The sequence below is a fragment of the Martes martes genome (genome assembly GCF_963455335.1).
Source record: "Martes martes genome assembly, chromosome: 7".
NCBI classification, from domain to species: domain Eukaryota; kingdom Metazoa; phylum Chordata; class Mammalia; order Carnivora; family Mustelidae; genus Martes; species Martes martes.
In genome coordinates this window covers 53,921,009-53,941,445 of record NC_137894.1, presented here as the reverse complement: position 1 = coordinate 53,941,445, position 20,437 = coordinate 53,921,009, and the positions used below count along the sequence as shown (strand labels likewise).

General features: G+C 40.1%; 1 protein-coding gene across 1 annotated transcript in view; it reads right to left on the bottom strand.

Annotated features, from left to right (window-relative positions):
* FMN1 (formin 1) overlaps nt 1-20,437 on the bottom strand; it is a gene marked incomplete at its 5' end in the record, with an annotated part of 364,844 nt that overhangs the window by 276,266 nt on the left and 68,141 nt on the right. The window contains one exon of the mRNA XM_080809905.1: nt 12,400-12,578. Within this exon, the coding sequence (XP_080666031.1) occupies nt 12,400-12,578 (179 nt within the window). The remainder of the gene's footprint in view (nt 1-12,399; nt 12,579-20,437) is intronic.

Genomic DNA, 20,437 nt, shown 5'->3' with positions numbered 1-20,437 from the left:
AATAATCTTAAAAAAAAAAATCCCTTTGGGTGTCTTTGGGCCAAGACTCTTTGGATTGTTTTGTCCATCTGTATCACCTAAAGGGAGTAAATTACTCTAAAATTCTCCCAGATGGCCACTGTAGGAGACAAAGTTCATCATGTTATTTATTACTTTTCCTGTACTCCAAGATGATCTTTTTTAGATTTTATTTATTTATTTATGAGAGACTATGAGAACACCAATGTGCACATTCAGTTTGTAGGAGGGGCAGAGGGAGAGAATCCCAAGCAGACTCCCCACTGAGCATGGAGCCCAACCTGGGACCCAGTATCTCACAACCCTAAGATCATGACCTAAGCTGAAACCAAGTCTGATGCCACTCAGGCGCTCCCTCCAAGAGGATTTTTTTTAATAAAGGTTTTATTTGTTTATGTGACAGAGAGTGAGACAACAAGAGAGGAAATACAAGCAGAGGGAGAGGGAGAAGCAGGCTTCCTGCCAATCAGGGAGCCCGATGTGGGCCTCCATTCCAGGACCCTGGGATCATGACCTGAGCCGAAGGCAGACGCTCAATGACTGAGCCCCCGAAGTGCCCCTCCAAGATGAGTTTTAAACCAACTCAATCATTTCAGGAAAAAAAAAAAATCCATGAATTTGGATTTTCTCAAGAAAATCCTTTTCTTAGGGCACCTTGGGTGGCTCAGTCAGTTAAGTGTCTGTCTGCCTTCGGCTCAGGTCATGATCCCAGGATTCTGGATTGAGTCCCACATCAGGCTCCTTGCTCATTGGGGAGCCTGCTTCTCTCTCTCCCTCTCCCAGCTTGGGCTCTGTCTCTCTCTCTCTGACACATAACTAACTAACTAACTAACTAACTAAATAAATAAATAAACAGACACATAAATAAATAAATAAGAAAATCCTTTTCTCAAGAGTCTACTGACACATGGGGCTGCTGAAACTCAGGGTGTGTATCCTTAGTGCTGTGACTTTCCCCACTGTGGGGAAGGGGTGCTCCCAGACAGTGGCTGGCCTGGAAAGTGCCCAGGTCAGCAACAGCAGAGTACTGACCATTCTCTTGTTTTGTTTTTAGGCCAACTCATTAGGCATCAAAGGTGTTAGTTCATTTAAAATTTCCTTACTCTTACAAATACAAAAATCAAGCCTGAAAATAGTTATTACATTAGTGGTTAGGGTCTTAGGATCAAATATTTCAGAGATTAATTCTAGCAAACAGTACCCAAAGTTCTCTGGAAATGGATTAAATGTCCATGGCAAAATAAAATAATGTAAGGGCAAGAAGGAAAGGCTGAGACTCAGTTGTGAAGCTGGAGGGGAATGGGGGTAGAAAAGGAGCATTCTTTAAGGTTCAGAATGTTTTGGAACATGTTTCTGAAGGTCTTTGAGCTTTTCTAAAATAAATAGTATTTATGCTCCATGTGGACAATCACTCCAGAAAGTATGGAGTCCATAACAAAAGCATTTCATTGTGGTTAAAGTTTTAGATAAAGATCTGGAATCTAATAAACCATAGATTCCTCTTGCTGCCTCTACTCTCCTTCTTCCAGAAGAATAAAACCAGACAGCCATTGGCTATGCTTTAACTGCATATCGTCTTTCCTTACTTCCTTAATTTCTTTTAGGTAAAAGTTATCTTGAGACTATCAGTTCCAACACCAAGGGTCCAGGTATTATTTTAAAGTATATATTTTATATACTTAAAAGAGACACTTGAAAAATTAGGGAAGGTATGGATTTACCTAAAACAAAATGGAGGTAGATGAGAAGAACATGCCTGAGGGAAGAAGGGGGAGAGAATGAGCATTTTGTAGGGAGTCACTGTTGTCCCAAGTGGGCACCATGCTAGGTTTTTGGTTTTTTTTTTTAAAGATTTTATTTTATTATTTATTTGACAGAGAGAGGCAGAGAGGCAGGCAGGGGCGGGGGGGAGGGTAGGAAGCAGGCTCCCTGCTGAGCAGAGAGCCCAATGTGGGGCTCGATCCCAGGACCCTGGGACCATGACCTGAGCTGAAGGCAGAGGCTTTAACCCACTGAGCCACCCAGGCGCCCCCACGCTAGGTTTTTTTATGGGAGTTTTCTCTTGCCTTCCCTAACCCCCCCATAACTCTATGAAAAGCCATCAATAACCCCATTTTGTAGATAAATGCTGCTCAATGCCAGTTTCCTCAGTGATGGAAACGATCTCTATCTGTGTCTCCAATACACTTGAAACTAGCTACGGGTGGCCTCTGCACACTCAAAATGTGGCTCATGTGACTGAGAAACTAATTTTTTTTTTTTTTTTAATTTGAGAGAGAGAGAGAGAGAGAGCGAGAGCGAACACGAGCAGGGGGAAGAATAGAGGGAGAAGCAAACCCTGCTGAGCAAGGAGCCTGATGCTGGCTGGATCCCAGGACCCTGGGGTCGTGACCTGAGCCAAAGGTAGATGCTTAACTGACTGAGCCACCCAGGTGCCCTGAGAAAGTAAATATTAAATTTTATTTAACTTTAATTAATAGCCACATATGTGGAGGCACCTGGTTGGCTCAGTCAGTACAGCATGAGTCTTGACCTTGGGGTTGTGAGTTCGAGCTCCATGTCAACTGTAGACATTACTTAAAAATAAAACCTTTAAAAATAAATAAAATCTTAAAAAGAAAATAGCCACATACGGCTAGTGACCGTACCGGGCACTGCTATAGATGTTAATACTGAGGTTCATAGAAATTAGTCCAGTTCTATGATTACACAACCAATGAGTGGCAAAGCCAGGATTTGAACTAAATCACTCTGATTCTAAATGTTCATTCTTTTCATTACCATAAAGTCAAATGAAGATGGCATTTTTTGTAACAGTTCTCCCTCACATTGCAAAACACATCACCTGACTACTGGAACCAAATGGCTACTGAAGCTAGAAGAAATTTGCTGAGGATAGAAAGGAAACAAAGATTAAGAGCCCAGATTTGATCAGCAATGATTCCTTTAAGTTAATACTCACAATTTAGTCAGATTAAGAGAAAAATATGGAGGGCACCTGGGTGGCTCAGTGGGTTAAAGCCTCTGCCTTCAGCTCAGGTCATGATCTCAGGGTCCTGGGATCGAGCCCCACATCGGGCTCTCTGCTCAGCGGGGAGCCTGCTTCCTCCTCTCTCTCTGCCTGCCTCTCTCCCTACTTGTGATCTTTTTCTGCGTGTCAAATAAATAAATAAATAAATAAAATCTTTTAAAAAAAAGAGAGAGAAAAAAATATGGAAACAAATGTAAATGCATTAAAATTCAAAGGAGAAAGGTAGGCATTGTCACAGCTCTGATCTTATTCTTGAACACAGTTAAAGGGAGGGCAAAGAGGGGCGCCTGGGTGGCTCAGTGGGTTAAGCCTCTGCCTTCCGCTCAGGTCATGATCTCAGGGTCCTGGGATCGAGCCCCAGGTCAGGCTCCCTGCTCAGTGGGGAGACTGCTTCCCCCTCTCTCTGCCTGCCTCTCTGCCTACTTGTGATCTCTCTCTCTGTCAAATAAACATATAAAATCTTTTAAAAAGAGAGAGAGAGAGAGGGCAAAGAGAGGAGCGGACAAGAGCTATGGTTTTGAAATGGGACATATTTAGGTTTAAAAGGAAATATTACTTATGGGTCACATACTAGCTGTGTCACTTAGGCAAGTTCCTTAACTTCTATGAACCAGTACATACATTTGTAAAATAGGGAAAATAACATTTAACTCATAGGACTGTTCTAAGAATTAAATGTGCTAATTTTCTTAACCCAGTGCTTCCTTGAGCACCAAAGACACTTAATAAATAGGGGCTCATCGTAGAGTGAGGTTAGTGGTAGAGATCAGTGGGTAAGAGAATCACATTTCCATAGTTTTGAAATATAGTCAATATTGCCTCCACTTTGTACATCCTTTTAATTGGGGATTTAAACAAAAGTATATATAGCACTACTGTCACTTTCAACACTTTAAAAAGTATCATGAAATATTCTAAAGGAATGTTTTAACAGTTCTTAGAATCAAGGTCATTTACTTTCGATAGGTGGAGAGGGAAGTTTTACGATATAGGTTATCACAGGACATTTATGGAATAGCTGCAATTCTTAAAGCAATTTAGAAATAACAATAATAATAAATCAACATGGCTTAATTGAAGTCTATAAAAATCTAAAGGCAAGAGAAAAATAACTAGGCCATTCAGCCAGAATATCATGTTAACGCTCCCTCAACATTCTCTAGCCAAAGACTACTGCATTTAAAATTCTAAATGGGTCATATGGGATTGTCTTTTTAACCACGAATGTCCATGTATATCCTGGAGAGATAAGGAAAACACTTTCCTGAAATACACACACAGAACATAGATGATACACGTAGAATCCAGAGACCAAGGTCTAAAGATACCAGGTGACGTTCCCAAAACACTCAGTCCAATGAGCATATACAGAGCTGTGGTTTTTAAGGCAGAAAAGGCAGGCTGAGAAAGTGAAACTTGTTCAAAGGGGGCAAAAAGCAATGATCTGAATTTTAGGGAAACCAAATAAAATACTTCAGCAGCAATGTACCAGTGCATTTAAATAAATTTCCTAGGCAAATTCCTCATTATTTTCATAAAACTCAGTTCTATTCTATGTTCTCACAGGCTTTAAAAGCGTAATACGTGGCTGGGGCGCCTGGGTGGCTCAGTGGGTTAAAGCCTCTGCCTTCGGCTCAGGTCATGATCCCGGGGTCCTGGGATCGAGTCCCGCATCGGGCTCTCTGCTCGGCATGGAGCGTGCTTCCTCCTCTCTCTCTGCCTGCCTCTCTGCCTACTTGTGATCTCTCTCTGTCAAATAAATAAATAAAATCCTTTTAAAAAAAATAAATAAATAAAAGCATAATACATGGGTGCCAGGGTGGCTCAGTTGGTTAAGCATCTGCCTTTGGCTCGGGTCATGATTCCAGAGTCCTGGCTGGAGCTCAAAGTCAGTCACCCTGCTCAGTGGGGTAGCTGCTTCTCCCTTGGCCCCTTCCCCCGACTCATATACTCTCTCTCAAATAAATAAAATCCTTTAAAAAAGCATAATACAAAGTTTTCTCTGTATACTCTCAAGAGTCCAAATTTTATATGCACAGCTATTATAGTGCATGTCGGAAGAGACAAAAAGGAAATAAAGACACTGTTATCAAGATCAAAGAAAAGCCAATTTCACAATTCCATTAACCATTAATGTGGTTCAATGGGTAAGCCAAGTTCTTTTCATTTTAAAAAGAAATGCGAGAGGTTACTAGATTTGTCATTATCTTGCAGTACATACAGAGGACAGGAGAATGTCAAGGGGGGTGTGGGAAATGGCATAAGAAATGAACTTGATGACTGACAGTAAGGAGGATTTCTATTTAAATATGATAACCTTCCACACCAATTTCAAAATTAGAACTAATTTGAGAGATAAACTGGTTAAATTTCACGGGGCTTAGGAGTAAAATCAAATAACCCTTTTTTTAGCTGCTTTATCATGATTTAAAGTGATATGGCATTTGTAAGAAAAAATAAAGGCAATTTTCCAATTCAACCCATAATGCGTCACTTTCACCTCTTCTCTTTACCTGGATCACTTTTTTTTTGGATCATTCGTCCTACAGCCAACAGGCACATGTTCTCTGTCTTGCTCTCTCTCTGTGTTTCTCACTCTTTCTTTCACACACACATATGCTCACATATAAAAATAAACATACTCCTCGGGTAACAAACTACCCTGATATATGCAAATAGAGGCCCACTGTCATGGAGATGCTACTGATTTGGGTGAGTCAACATGTTGCTTTTAGCTTTAAGTGGTAGGCTCTCATCGGCTACCCAGAAAACAAGACAAGGATGTGTGACCTTTTCCTGGGACTACAAAGGCACCCTGCATTCTTTGTTGTTGAATCTAAATTATGTTTTGGAGTCTGCCATTTAGGAGTGAGGTCCAGGGAATGGCATCATCTCAGGTTCCTCTCAGCACTTCCCCTTTAATTCTAGAAAACAAGGTGTTAAAGGCCAAGGCATCTGGTCTCCCCTGTTAGCAGCTGCAGAATCTTCACTAGATGAAATTCTGTGGGCTGGTTTTGACTGCGGTTCTAGCTTTGAATGCTGAGCCTCATTCTCATTCCTTCTCACTGATGATGGGAGCTAACTTATAGCCATTAAATGACTTCCTTTGTTTCTTAAGTTAAAAACAAAACAGAAAACAAACAAACAAAGAAGCAGCCAAAGTAGTGGAGAAGTAGAAGAGTTTAATGTTTAAGCACTTAGGTCTAGGGTCAGGCAGACCTGAGTTCCAATCCTTTCCCCTGACTCGGCTAAACCTCTCTCCTTATTGTACACTATTATTAATATACTTCAAAGGATGGTGCCTGCCATTTCAGAGGTGATCAATCCATGCAAGTTTTGTTATGGCTTAGATACTTAAAGTGGGGTATGGCCTTGGTAATTATATCTTTCCATTCTTAAGATGCTTCCATTCTTAAGATGCTGGGAGCTGATACTGGGTCCTCTCCCGCTAATGAAGCCAATTCAGTAGGGAGAATTCCAGGCCACACAGATGAGAAGGTGATTGAGATGATCCTTGGAGACTAAAATCACTAAGAAGAGTTCAGTTTGTATTTTCTTTCTCTTTTCCTTCCTTCCTTCCTTTCTTTCTTTCTTTCACAGATTTTATTTATTTATTTGTTTGACACAGAGAGAGAGAGCACAAGCAGGGGGCAGGGGCAGAGGGAAAAGGAGAAGCAGGCTCCCTGCTGAGCAGAGAGCCCAATGCAGGGCTTGATCCTGGACCCCAGCATTATGACCTGAGTGGAAGGCAGATGCTTAACCCAATGAGCCACCCAGGCATCCCCAGTTTGTATTTTCAAAGTGAGTGTGCAAAATCCTACTCTCAGAATTCATGCAACCAAGATATGACCCTGATGACTGCTTACATTTTTTTTTTTCATATCTCTTTTTCAATCTCAGGCCACACTTCTTTTAGTGTTTTTCTACCCCCACCTGGTCCCATGCTTACAGACATTTTATAAAACCATCCCCTGTGGTAAACATTCCTCTCAAAGGAAATCTTTAAGAAATTGTACTTATAAGAATTTAGGCCCCACTTGCTCCCTGGTTTGTCAATAATCAGTTGCCTTTGACACATCTCTTTCAAGGTCTACCAGAAACTAAGGAACATGGCTAATGATAGCTCCTACTTTGGTGGAATTAAGATACTGCCCTTTGAAGTTGACTCTGTAATGTTAATACTCTAAACGAGCACTCTGGGGAGACTGAGGGTTTATCATATATAGAGGCTACCTGAGGACAAGTCACACATTTGATGCCTTTGGATGCTGCCCCCAAATTGATACATAGACATGCTAGATTTCATAAATAAAATTGAGGAAAACCAGTTAAATTAGAATTTCAGACAAACAACAAATACTTTTTTCATTGGAAGTATGTCTTGTGCACTAGTTAGCAATCCCCTGACCCAGAAGTGGAACTGATGACACACTGAATTTAGTCTCTCAGGAGTTTTGTAGATCAACCAGAAGGGCCCACGGAATTTGTTTGAGGAGGATAAGAAGATAGTTACCCCAACAGTACCTCTCTGCACAGCAGTCTGGCTGACATTGAGCCAAGTGATGCTAAGAGAGCAGCACTGGTTGCTTAAACATTGAAATGCATACTGGTTGGAAAGTAGATGGTACCCGGAGCCTGCCTCCCATCTCCACTACACCAGCCTTATCTCCCGCCATTCTCCAAAGGAACCTCTGTATCTTCTCACAGTTCAGTAACTAACTAAAGATGAATATGTCTTGTGACAATATGGATGGACCTGGACAGCATTATGCTAAATGAGATAAGACAGAGAAAGACAAATACCTTATGTTCTCACTTATATGTGGAATCTAAAAAAAAACCCCGACCTCACAGAAACAGATTGGTGGTTGCCAGAGGCAGGGAACACGGAGTAGGGGAAATGGGTGGAAGTGGTCAAAAGGTACAGACTTCCAGTTAAAAGACTGATAAGGTCTGCTGATGGAATATGCAGCATGGTGATTAAAGTCGACAACACTATATTGCATATTTCAAAGTTGCAAAGAGAGTAGACCTTAAAGTTTTCGTCACAAGAAAAAAATGTGAACTATGTGAGGTGCTAGATGTTAACTAAACTTGTTACAGAAATCATCTCATTATATATGCATACATCAAATCATTATGTTGTACGCTGGAAACTTGTACAATATTATATGTCAGGGTACCTCAAGAAAACTGGGGGAGGAGGGAAGGATATCATTGGAGAGACAGAAAGTTGTATGAGCCTTCCAACAGTGTTAGGAGACAAATTTTGGCCTTGTGATCAGAGTTGTGACATGGTTCGTCACATTAGGATAAAGATTTCACGTTGTGATATTAAGTTCTATTTGTTTTCTTTAAATAATTCCCATTCCCCATATATTAACATTGCTTGGGCTGCCTTATGCTCTTATAATAGAACCAGGAAATTTGATATTATAGCACTTTGTTTCATCTGTTCCTGCTCCTCTCCATTCTGTCAAAACACAGTTGATAAAGAAACTGAAGGTAAGCAAGTGCCCACAGACCCATAGCTCATCAGCGGCTGAGCTGAGAAAATGAAGGAGATCTCATCTCTTGGTCTACAGCAGAGGTTGGCAAACTGCAAATCTGGCCCATGGCCTGTATTTGAATGACTCGTAAACTAAGAATGATCTTTACATTTTTACATGGTGGGGGAAAAAAATCAAAAGGTGACTATTTCTTGATATGTGAAAATGAGATGAAATTCAAATTTCAGTATGTATAAACTTTTACTGGAGCACAAGCTCATTCATTCATGTATGCATTCTCCATGGCTGTTTTCTTTTTTGTTTGTTGTTGTTTTAGATTTTATTTGATTATTGGAGAGAGAGACAGAGATAGCGAAAGAGAGAAAGCGAACAGGAGCAGGGAAGAAAGGGATAAGCAGGCTCCCCACTGAGCAGGGAGCCTGAACTAGGGCTCCATCCCAGGACCATGGAATCATGACCCAAGCCAAAGGCCAATGCCCAACCAACTGAGCCACCCATGTGCTCCTCTATGGCTGTTTTTATCACCAGAGTTGAGTAGTTACAACATAGACTAATGGGCCCCAAGGTCTAAAATATTTCTTTTTGGTTTTATTAAAAAACAAAAAAAACCCCAAAACTAAACTAAAATTAATGCACAGCTAAATTAGAGAACTTAATAGCAGCCCCAGCTGAATGCCAGTGACCATTCTGATTTCTGGGTGTCAAATTCCCACTAATTCTTAAATGTTTAAGCTATCACCCCTGCATACTAATGAGAAGCAGCATATCTATAGAAAATGGCTGAGGAAAGTACCTTCCTGATAATGATGCTGCAAATCAGGTCCAGAACTGAAAACACAGCAGTCCTGTCTAACATTTAAAACTAATCAAAATATCACACAGCAGTACATGCCTCCCTGACCTTACTATTCAAACCACAGTCCCTCCCCTCCCCACCCCCGTGGGTGTTGTGATCCAAACTTTTACTAAATGATTAGAACCCATTCAAATGGATATCTTACTTATAATATCAATATTTAAAACACAGGAGTTAAATTGTACTGTCCGAAGACAGCAAAGGACTTGGAGATGAGGATTCTCATGGCTCAAAGTGTAAAAACAACTGATGTAGAAAATAATCTAAAGAAACTATCCCAAGTCCCCTGGGTGGCTTAGTCAGTTAAGCATCTGCCTTTGGGATTGGGATCGAGGTGTCAGACTCCCTGCTCAGTGGAGGGGTCTGCTTGTCCCTCTCCCTCTGCCCCTCTTCCTGCTTGTTCTTTCTCTCTCTCAAATAAATATAATCTTTAAAAAGATAAACTATCCCAATTTTTAAAAATTATAATTAATGGAAAACTAAGAAACATAAATATTTATCTATTTTATTACATATTCACATAATTATTTTATATATAAATATAATTTATATAACATATATAATAAATAAGTATTATAAATATATAAATCTATAAACCAATAAGTGCTGATTCAGAAAACAGACCTTTTTAGTGATACGTATCAAAAGCCTAAATATATTTATAGACAGTAATCCCAAGTTTATCTTAAAGAAATAGTCCTAAATATTGGGGGTATGGGGGAGGGGCACAGGAAAAATTATATGCTTGGTAGTGCTATTTATTTCCAAATTGTGGACTATTCCAAAATTGAAAACAAAATCAACATCAAATAATAGAGAAATGATTTTAAAAATTTTTGAGATACAATTATACATCCACTTAGGTATATGCTATGGTGAGTGCTGTGAAGTGTGTAAACCTGGCGATACACAGACCTGTATCCCTTGGGGCTAATAATACATTATATATTAATAAAAAAATAAAAACATTAATTAAAAAAAAACACATCTAGAGGGGTTCCTGAGTGGCTCAGTCAGTTAAATGTCTGCCTTCGGCTTGGGCAATGATCTCAGGGTCTTGGAATGGAGACCCAAATCGGGCTCCCAGCTCAGCAGGGAGCTTGCTTCTCCCTCTGCCTCTTCTCCCTCGCTTGTGGTCTCTCTCTCAATCTCCCTCATAAGTAAATAAATCTTAAAAAAAAAAAAACAACACATCTAGAAAGAATGCATAACAACATGGATAAGCAATGTAAAAGTAATTGGTAAAGAAAAAAAGAAAAAAGAGGGAAACATATAAAATCTATGTTTATATGTTAAAACAATCCCTCATTTAAAAGAAGTCACATATGGTGAAAAATACAAAGGAAATTTATCAAATTAACAGTTGCCATTGGCTGCTGAAAGTTATTTCTTTTCTCTCAATTTTACTACATATTTCAAATTTTATAAAAGGATTGTTATGATTTTTATAATTGAAATAAATAAAAATAAGAGATAATTTCACTCACAGGGGAGAATGAAAACCAAAAATACATAGTTTAGCCAAAGTGTTTAAAAAAAACACACACACAATAAACACAATTTTTTAAAAACACAGAAGAAAAAGAAAGTACTCTTTCAAAATCCATTTCAGGGGCGCCTGGCTGGCTCAGTGGGAGGAGCATGTGACTCTTGGTCTCAGGATCATGAGTCTGAGCCTCATGTTGGTTATAGAGGTTATGTAAATAAATAAAAACTTAAAAAAAAAAAGTCAAAAGCAAGAAAAGGAAAACTCCCCTTCAACACTTTCAGACCCCAAGTCGCCTGTTGCAGCAAACAGAACTTAAAGTAATCTGACCAACAGATGTCACTGTTACACTTCTTTCACTGACCACATCTTAAGATGCACAGCCTAACTTTGGAGGTAGGGGGACAGAAACAAATATTACAAGTTTCCATTTCATCTCACAAAGGGCTTTAGATTTGGCATCTTTCAGCTTCATTCCAAACCTCCTTTTACAAGGGATGTCGAATGCTTTTCTAAAAGGACATCCCATGATGATGTCATGATGGTTACGAAAAGTGCAAGGTTCATTTGGTCTGGGTTGCTTGAGAAAATCTCTACTCACATAAACATTACATATCTAACCAAGTTCATCAAAGACATACCTCTGAGCCTGAAAGTGATGAATTGGAAGGTATCGGAAGGAATCAAGGACACAAGATTGTCAATGAACATTAAAGTTAATGGCAAAGAAGAGAAAGCGGTGTGGGGGGGGGGAGTGGGTTGGGGGAAGAAAAGAAAAAAGAGGAAGGAAGGAAGAAAGAAAAGGAGGAAAAAAGAAGGAAAGAAAGACAGAAAAAGCCTTCTTGGATTCCTAATGCTTACCCTCATCTCTGAAAAGAAACGGAGAGGTGGAGAGGGGTGGTGAAAATGACAACAGTCTGGTCAATCTATCAGGCCATCTACAATGTGGACGTATACAACTCAGCCCACCATTTTGTATAGTGGAGTTGACGGTTCTGTGTCAATGAATACTTGGATGAAAGAGGAGGGAGAAAGTTGTTTTCTAAACGGGTCATCTTGTATTTTCAGATTTCCTGCCAACCTGCTCACCTGTCATTTGAGCAGCTGGACAGACCGAAAGGTTTGGGGACATGTGAGGGAGACAGGCTATTTAGATGACTCTGGAGAATGCTCTCAAACGTATGTTTTCAAATTTTCAGAAAACTGATATTAAGAGGTGACAAGCAGCAAAGAGTCACTCCCACCCCAGGGTCTAGGCAGTAAAGCTGACGTGGGGAGAGCACCCTGAAAGCAGTCAGGCAAACCATAAACAGAGTCACGTCCCAGCACACACATTTCAGACCACTGAGGTGTCTCCTTACTCTGCCAGCCGACTGATTTTTAGATAATGACCCCCACACAAAATGCAGCTTTGACAGTTTTACGAATGCAATTTGCATAAAACGCATCTCTGTTGACTACAAAGAATTACAGCTCAAGCACAAACATTTCTACTTACATGGAGATCCAAGTACAGTTCACTTTTGTTTGGCTTCTCTCTCTCCTCGTGGAGCAGAAATGGACAGGCCGGTCCTGCTCGATAGCCCAGGAACCAGGCACCTCCATCCCTGGGGGGAAGGTCTTTAGTTGCTGTCTGCTCACTGACACAGTCCCGGGGGAGGCCCTCGGAGGAGATGCCTAGACAGAAGAAGAGAAGACCATCGGTGACACAGCAGCTAGAAAAACATCAAGCCAGCCATATCTGGGGACTCCTACGTGGGCCATGTCATACTACCGCTTCTCTTCCTTTCTAGATTGTATTTTTAGAGTTTGCTCTCTTCCAAAAGTGCTTGTCTAGATTATTCTTTCTGGATTGCACTAACAAAGAATTTAAAACATTTGCCCTCATACCCAGTTTAAAAAGAGAAGTCTATTAGCTATACTCTGTGTTCACTATCCTTGCTTACCAATGCAGGCTATACAGAACATTCTCTTTCAGGACAGAATCAGAGGAGGACCTGGAGGACAGAAGTCAGGAGGGCTGAGCTGTTGGATTCACTGCTAAAAGGTGTTGCCTGAGCCAAGTCACTAGTCACACGTGTGTGTGTCCTTCCAGAGCAGGAAATGCAGCATGGTCACCTTCATTTCTGGGGGCAGAATGATCACGTGTGGTCCATATTGGCACTGGGTCACTTGGTTGAACGAGTGACACTGCATGAGTGAAATGTGTGGGACTGCCTTTTCTCATTGCCGGAATGAGGGTATTATGTCCGTTTTTACCTAAACTAGGTTGGGATGGTAATAGTCAAGGATGTGCCAGGCGCTGTGCTCAGCCCTGTTCCTTAATTTGTAAGAGAGCTCTATGGGAAGGCCTCCTTAGTGCTCCCATTTTAGATGGGGAAGCTGAAGCCCAAAAAGCTTAGACAATTTGCTCCAGATCATAAAGTCAATACATGGGAAAGCCAGGAATTGAGGCCAGGCAGTTAAACACTAGAGGCCACGATCTTAATAACTAGATGAGGTGGCCTGTGCCTGGCATTCTTGAAATGGCAATACGTGTTGTACAGCAAAAGACTTCATGGTCAAATAAATGTGAGATAAGCTATAAAGGTGAGAAAAGCTGTGTGCTGTACCCCTTAGAGCCACGATTCACATTAGTGTAATTAAGACTTGGAAACCCCCTTTAGGAAAGCAGCTTAGCTCTGCATAATAGTGTTTTCCAAACTTGTTGAACCACAGAATCCATTTAAAGGATCCCTGTGAAACATGTTGGAAGCTATTAGTGTTCTACTGGAACAAAGCTTGGAAAATTCTAGATTAGATCACCTTTTTAAAGTCCCACATAACTTTCAAGTTCCTAGGCCTCTTTTCATTCCTGGTAAGCAGCCTTGGCAAAATATTAAGCAACCAGGCAGAAGGATTTAGGCTCAGTGCACTTTGCCATAGAGATCACTGTTGGATATACGATAGGGCATTTATTACACATAATCCTGTGATGGTGTCTCTTTGATAGTAGCCCAAAGCTAGCCAACAACTTTTGCCATACTGAAAACCTGATGTACCAAGTTACTTGAGCTGAGATAAGTCAGCTAGCAAAAGGACTGTGGGATAACATTCTTCTCCTTTAGATTAGAGTAGAATTAAAAAAAAAATAGATTAGAATAGAATTTTAGAAGAAAGAAAATTTGAAAACAGCCAAGGTTTTACTTTGTGCTTTCTTGTTTGGTTGGTTGGTTTCCAATTACACCTCAAAGTGAAAGGTGATACAGGTCACAGTGTCTCTACAGTTGGCCTCTGGGAGGCTGTCGACAAAACACTATTCTGTAGACATTGAGAAAATAAGGATCCAAGACCTCAGGTGTCTCCTCTGCAGAGACATAGGGTATCTGGAAAGTTATAACCAGGCTCTTCCTTCATTTAAGCCAGATGTCTTAGAATGAGGACCTTTTTATTCACCTGGTCTCACCCTTTCCTGCCCTTTTGCTACCTACTCTCTTGAAACAGACCATCCCCTGGGCTTTTGCTTAGGACTTCATGTGCTGCAGAGTGTGCCCAGTCCTGCTCTGAAGACACAGGAAAGGGCTAGTGCCTTAATAAACCTCAAAGAAATAAATAAAATCTTTTAAAAAAAATTCTTTAAAAAAAAAAAAAAAAGAACCTCAGAGAGGAACACTTTGCTAAGCCCCTCCCCTTTATTCTCATGGTGACCCTGAGATCACCGGTGACACCTTCACTACTGGAAGGTAGTGCCGGCTGGGCATGCTGTTAATAGATGGAGAGATTAAAGCTCAGGGTCGGTTTAACTTCCATTTATAAGGCTCATCTCCCTCCTAAAATACTTCTGTTTATATCTGGCAAGAAAGAGGAAATCAACCTGTTTAAATTTATGGCATCCCCTCCCTTTGCTACCTCATCTTCAGAAATGTGTGACTTACTAACCCCATGCCTCTTTTTAAATCCCTCCACTTTTTATTTTGATCTTGGGGGAGTGGCTGACTCTAGGTAAAGTTTACACAGAAAGAAAACAACATAAAACATAGTCTGTATATCACAAACAACATAATGTACAACACCTAAGGCAAGACATCTAGAGCATCATAGGGACATCGTCTGGTGACCGGAAGCTCATCATTCTGGTGGAAGAAAGTGAGAAATTCCCACAGTAACAAGGATCTGGCATCCTTGGATAAAACGCAGGTGCCCACGCCAACACACTCACACACCCTACAGTGGCTATCCAACACTTCACTGGTAAGGTGTACAGCATGATCCAATTTACTCTTTATGCAGAGGAAAGAGCACCAAGTTGAAGCACAACCAAAGAGAAGTAACTTCATTTTGGAGATCATTTTCATGTTAAAGAGCCAATTTCTAACATCTTACATTTAACCAGACAATATCCCTGTGAAGGAAATACACAAGGTATAATGGTGACACGTAGTCGTTTTGGTAAAGATCATCAGGACAGGAAAGGACCAAGGGTAGAAATAAGTAACAAAATGGTTATTCTCGAAAGTCTGACAAATAGGCGCAAATGACAAATTCACCATTAGAAAGGACATAACCAGCTTACAAAGTAAGTCTTTGAATGGAGAGTTTTAATAATACAAACACAAGCTTTTCGAACAGCCAAAAGTAAAGCACATGCCCATCTTGATTAGCCTAGATAGTGGCCACACTATTCTCTTCAACGGAATAAATTTTAATAAAGAGAAAAAAAAGTTACCTGAAATTAGGTAAGTATATTCTGTCAAATAGTCAGATATCATCTAATTTTATGACACAAAGAGATTTTGAGGTGTTATATTTTCATTGAACATTGTTGCAAAAAGCGGAGAACGGTCTCCTCAGTTTAATCATGTTTTTCCCTTCTTAGAAGTCCATTTTCTGCTCCATATTTATTGGTTATTTTGTTTCTCAAAGATGTGGCAAAGACATTTCAATAGCTTGATGAACCACACGTGCACACAGGTTAATGCTACAGCTGACCACTGTTAATACAACATATAGCACGGACACAGCACAGGAAGGGCCACTTACCTTGGGACCACTTTGAAAGTCTGTGCTTTTCCCAACCATTCAAATGATGAGCTGCACTTCCTGATGCTAACCTACAACATCAGACTGGGATTTTGCCGTCAATGATCAATACAAGAGAAGCAGACAGAAAGGAAAGGTAACATGCCGTTTAAAACCGGAAGCAATCTCCATAGCTTGTCTTTCTGAAACGGAATACCCGAGGATCACTGTTTCCACTTCTTTACTTCCTGCCTGCATTATGATTATGCACCCAAGGCCTTTCCAGTTGCATCTGGAGCTCTGCCCCTTGGCATAGATGCTGTGTATTTCCCCTGGTCCATGGATGTTGGACCTTGGCCTTGTGTCTTGCTGTAGCCTGCTGAATGTGGGCAATGTGACAGGATGCCAATTCTGAGTCCAGGCCTTAAGAGGCATTTTGTGGTTTTCCGCCTGCTTTGTGTTTCTGCCATCACCATGTGACAAGCATGTGCTAGGGAGCCCAAATGAGACACACAGAGAAGACCCCAGACATAGTCCCGCTGCCTGGAAGGAACCCAGATCACATCAAGTGAATGACAGCCAACCAACCCTTACGACGATGGATGAGAACAATAAATATTTGCTGCGAGCCACTGAGATTTGGGGTTTATTTGTCAAAATAGCTGCCTAATGGATCATCATCTGTCCCCATCAGAAGCACTGGGTCTATTAAAAACTTGAAACCATTTCAGCTGAGAATGACTACAATATATATATTTCTGTAATTCCTACTAAAAATAATTATTTGATATATCCGGTTTTGGAAAATCAAGCAAAAACTCATCACATACCCATTTCCTCACTCATACTAAGATTCACACACAAACTACATTTCATTAGAAAAATTAATCTTATTTAGCAGGCACGGTCTTTAATTATCTAAAGAATATCTATATACCTATATCTATGTACCTATTTATATAGATATAGATATAGAGAGAAATATATAGGTATATAGATATACACACATACAAAACATATGTATAAATCCATTTCCAAAGAAAAGTTTGCAAACACACCAAATAATCAGATCTAGACAAAAGTCCCCAAGGAACAAAATTACAGTGCCTTTCAGCTCTCCTCCTTCAATTTTCCTGTTACACTGAGCTTTCCCTTGACAGCAATGATGAAGTGCTTATGCTTCCAAAAGGAGAAGGGGGGGCGGAAACCTTAGCTTGAGACTCTCTTGAGTTTTTCCTCCTATCCTGTAGTTCCCAAGGCCATTCATCATATTGACTTAAAATAAATCCAAAGAGGTAAAGTTTTCTCAACCGTGAATATCAGAACTGATATGTAAAGGTAGACAGGTTGTCTTCCATTATGTTATTCAAACATCTACTTACAAGCAAGAGAGACAGCAATCTAGATGTGTAGCTAATGGAAAGTGACATTGTTAAGTACTTGTAAAGAGGGTATGTGCCTGTGTGTAATTATTCATGTCTTTATCCAGGGAGACAGAGCTTTGGTAAAAGTAGCCTCATGGCTCGTAACAGTCCATTTCAGATCTACACTTGCCAATCCCCTTGCTGCATTTCATTCCTTATGATGTTAAGTGATACAATGTCACTAAGCAGATAGGTAACTGTAATTCGGAGACTGCACCTTACCTATCCACCCCAGCTTCTAACTCCTTGAGAGAAGTACACCAAGGGAGAATTTATGAGCAAGGACAGACTGATGGCAGTGGAAGGTGTACAGAGGTAGGGGAAGGCTTTGGGGAGATCAGGAAGTAGGAAGGAATGGGGAGCAGAATATGTCAATTTCAGAATCTATGAATAAAGAATCCACATCCATCAAACAAATGCAATGCTCGAATTTCTAAAGTTATGCTTAAATTCAAATGAAATGAAATAAAATTTAGAATTAGAAGGGATCTTGTATATCTCCTATCTGCTCATTTTATATTTGATGAAACTGAACCCCAGGAAGGTTGTGATATCTCCAACATGTCCACCTAGTGGCAAAAGCAAACTAACATCCAGGTTCCAGGGAAATCTTTTATGTTATTTAGAGAAGGACATGACTGTCAATCCATACATGAGAGAACACTTAAGTCTGAGTAAGAAGTAGAAGTGAATGGGTTGACAGGTGGGATTCCTGTCAATTCCTGACTATGACCTTTACTAATTGTTTAAACTTAGTGGAATTACTAAACTTCTCTGAATCTTTATTTCCTCATTAATAAAATGAAAATAATATACCCCCCCCCCGGGGTGGCTCAGTCAGTTAAGCATCTGCCTTCAGCTCAGGTGATGATCTCAGGGTCCTGGGTTGGAGCCTGCTCAGCAGGGAGTCTGCTTGTCCCTCTGCCCCTCCCCCCTACTCATACTCACTCTCTCTCTTTCAAATAAACAAATAAAATCTTTTAAAAAAGAAAATAATAAAAATATGCCTGATAGTGAGCTGTGTTCAAAATTGTTTTTCTTCCAGGAAACTTTACCTGGGCTGGGGGTGACAGATTGGTGGGGGATGCAAACAAATCCCCATTTTAAATAAGAAACCTGTATACAATAAGGGCATACTAAACATCATACACGCATGTTAAGGACTACTTTTTGTCCAGGAAGATAAAGAGAAAAAAATTAAGCTCATAAGAATTCACAGTAGCCTTCCACTGCAGCAGATCCCAAATCTGCTTAAGTCCTAAAAATAGAATTCACGTCATCAAATGCAAGAGCTCCAAGTAAGTGGCTGATCATCTCCCAAAAGAGCAGCTCCTCAGGGCATTTCCTTAGAAATGACATTCAATGACACATCTTCCTTAAAGGTCAAACACTTGAGCCTCGGGCCATGAATAAAACTCTTTATAGGCCTAGCTTTAAGATGAAATAGCTTTTTAAGGAGGTACATAAATATATATTTCTATGATCATTATTATTATTACATTAACTGCTTCCCGTGTTCTTTTCCTGCAAAGAATACATATGTTAAATGAGAGACAAATATTGCTCAAGTCAGGAAACTTATTTGTGGCTAGAGTCATACTGAATATTTTAACACCTGAAAAACAGGGGCACGTATTTAGAGGAGCATAAGTGATGCTGAGTCACTCTGCTTTCGAATGGATGGAAGGTAGGAGCAGATGCTTCTAAGTAAGGTTTGTTGCAGAAAAGATCATGAAAAGATCGAGTTTGGAAGGTTGTAGGGTGCCCTGAGGTGTTAACAACCTCTATCCATTCTCAGACAGGCAATGATAAGGAAATCAGGTGTTGGTACTTCAAATGCCTATTATCAAAAAATGTTGGTATGTTTGATGATAAGCAATATACTTGCTTATTAACAAAAATATTATTGAAGTGAAGAACAAGAATACAGAAAACATTTCTTATCGTATTCACTCTAAATAAATTTGAATCACATTTTTCCGTTTTATGTCACATTGTTCCAGTTATCACGGGAATAGTTATACCCATGGGGAACCCAACTCTTGAAGAGATATGACATAATTACTAATGTCTTAATAGCTAAGGAGGTATAGTAAAGAAAAAAAAAAACTATAAGATATAAAGTCTTGGATTATAAGATATATAATAAATATTTTTAAAAAAATCTTTTTCCAAAAAGAAATGATCTTCAGAGAGTCACAAAATATAAATATGCATAACAAGATTGAGACAAAGGAAGAAAGAAGGCACATATGCCAATATTAAGGATAAATACTTAAAAGATTAAGAACACAATATGACTTTGAGTGTCTTGGCAAACAAAGCAAGAAGGAAAAAGCATTCAGTTAGTTCACTTCCATTACCAAAAGGAAGAGGGGCCCGTGGGTGGTGCAGTTGGTTAAGCATCTGACTCTTGGTTTCCTCTAAGGCTCTGATCTCAGGGTCCAAGGGGTAGAACCTGGTGTAGACCCCCACGCGGAGCCCCACGTCCTCAGGCATGTCCCTCTCCCTCTGCTCCTCTCCTCATGCTCTCCATCTTCCTTTCAAATAAACAAATAAAATCTTAAAAAAATAATAAAAAAGAGGAAACATACTGATCCTTCAAAGCTGATCAAGATTTTTCTGATGTTTAATTCTGAGAGACACAGCTACATAACACAGACAATTCCCACCCTAGCCTTAGTTCCATCTAGGCTGTTCTGACCAACAGCTGACCTCACAGAGCTAATGGTACTGACTTAGTTGTCTACCAATAGCCTTTGTCCCTTTAACCAGAGAGGTTTGGAAATTATCTTGACCACCCAGGGATTTGAAACTAAAGTGAGGAGTTCTCCAAGAGCGCTACTAACTAGTGGCTACCCAAATGGCACCCTTTTGCCAAGTGTCTTAGGCATTAGAGTTTTTCTACCTCCCTTCCTCCACCGGCCATAAGTACTAAGGAGCAGCCCTGCACTTGATCCCAACAACCTCAGCCAAGGCCTGATTTATCACCCTCTCTCCCCACAAACTGATTTTCTTAAGGGTGAGTAATGTCCTTCATGTGGGACATTTACTATGTGTCACACACTTTATATACATTAATTGTTATTGAGAATCTTCACAATAATCCTATAA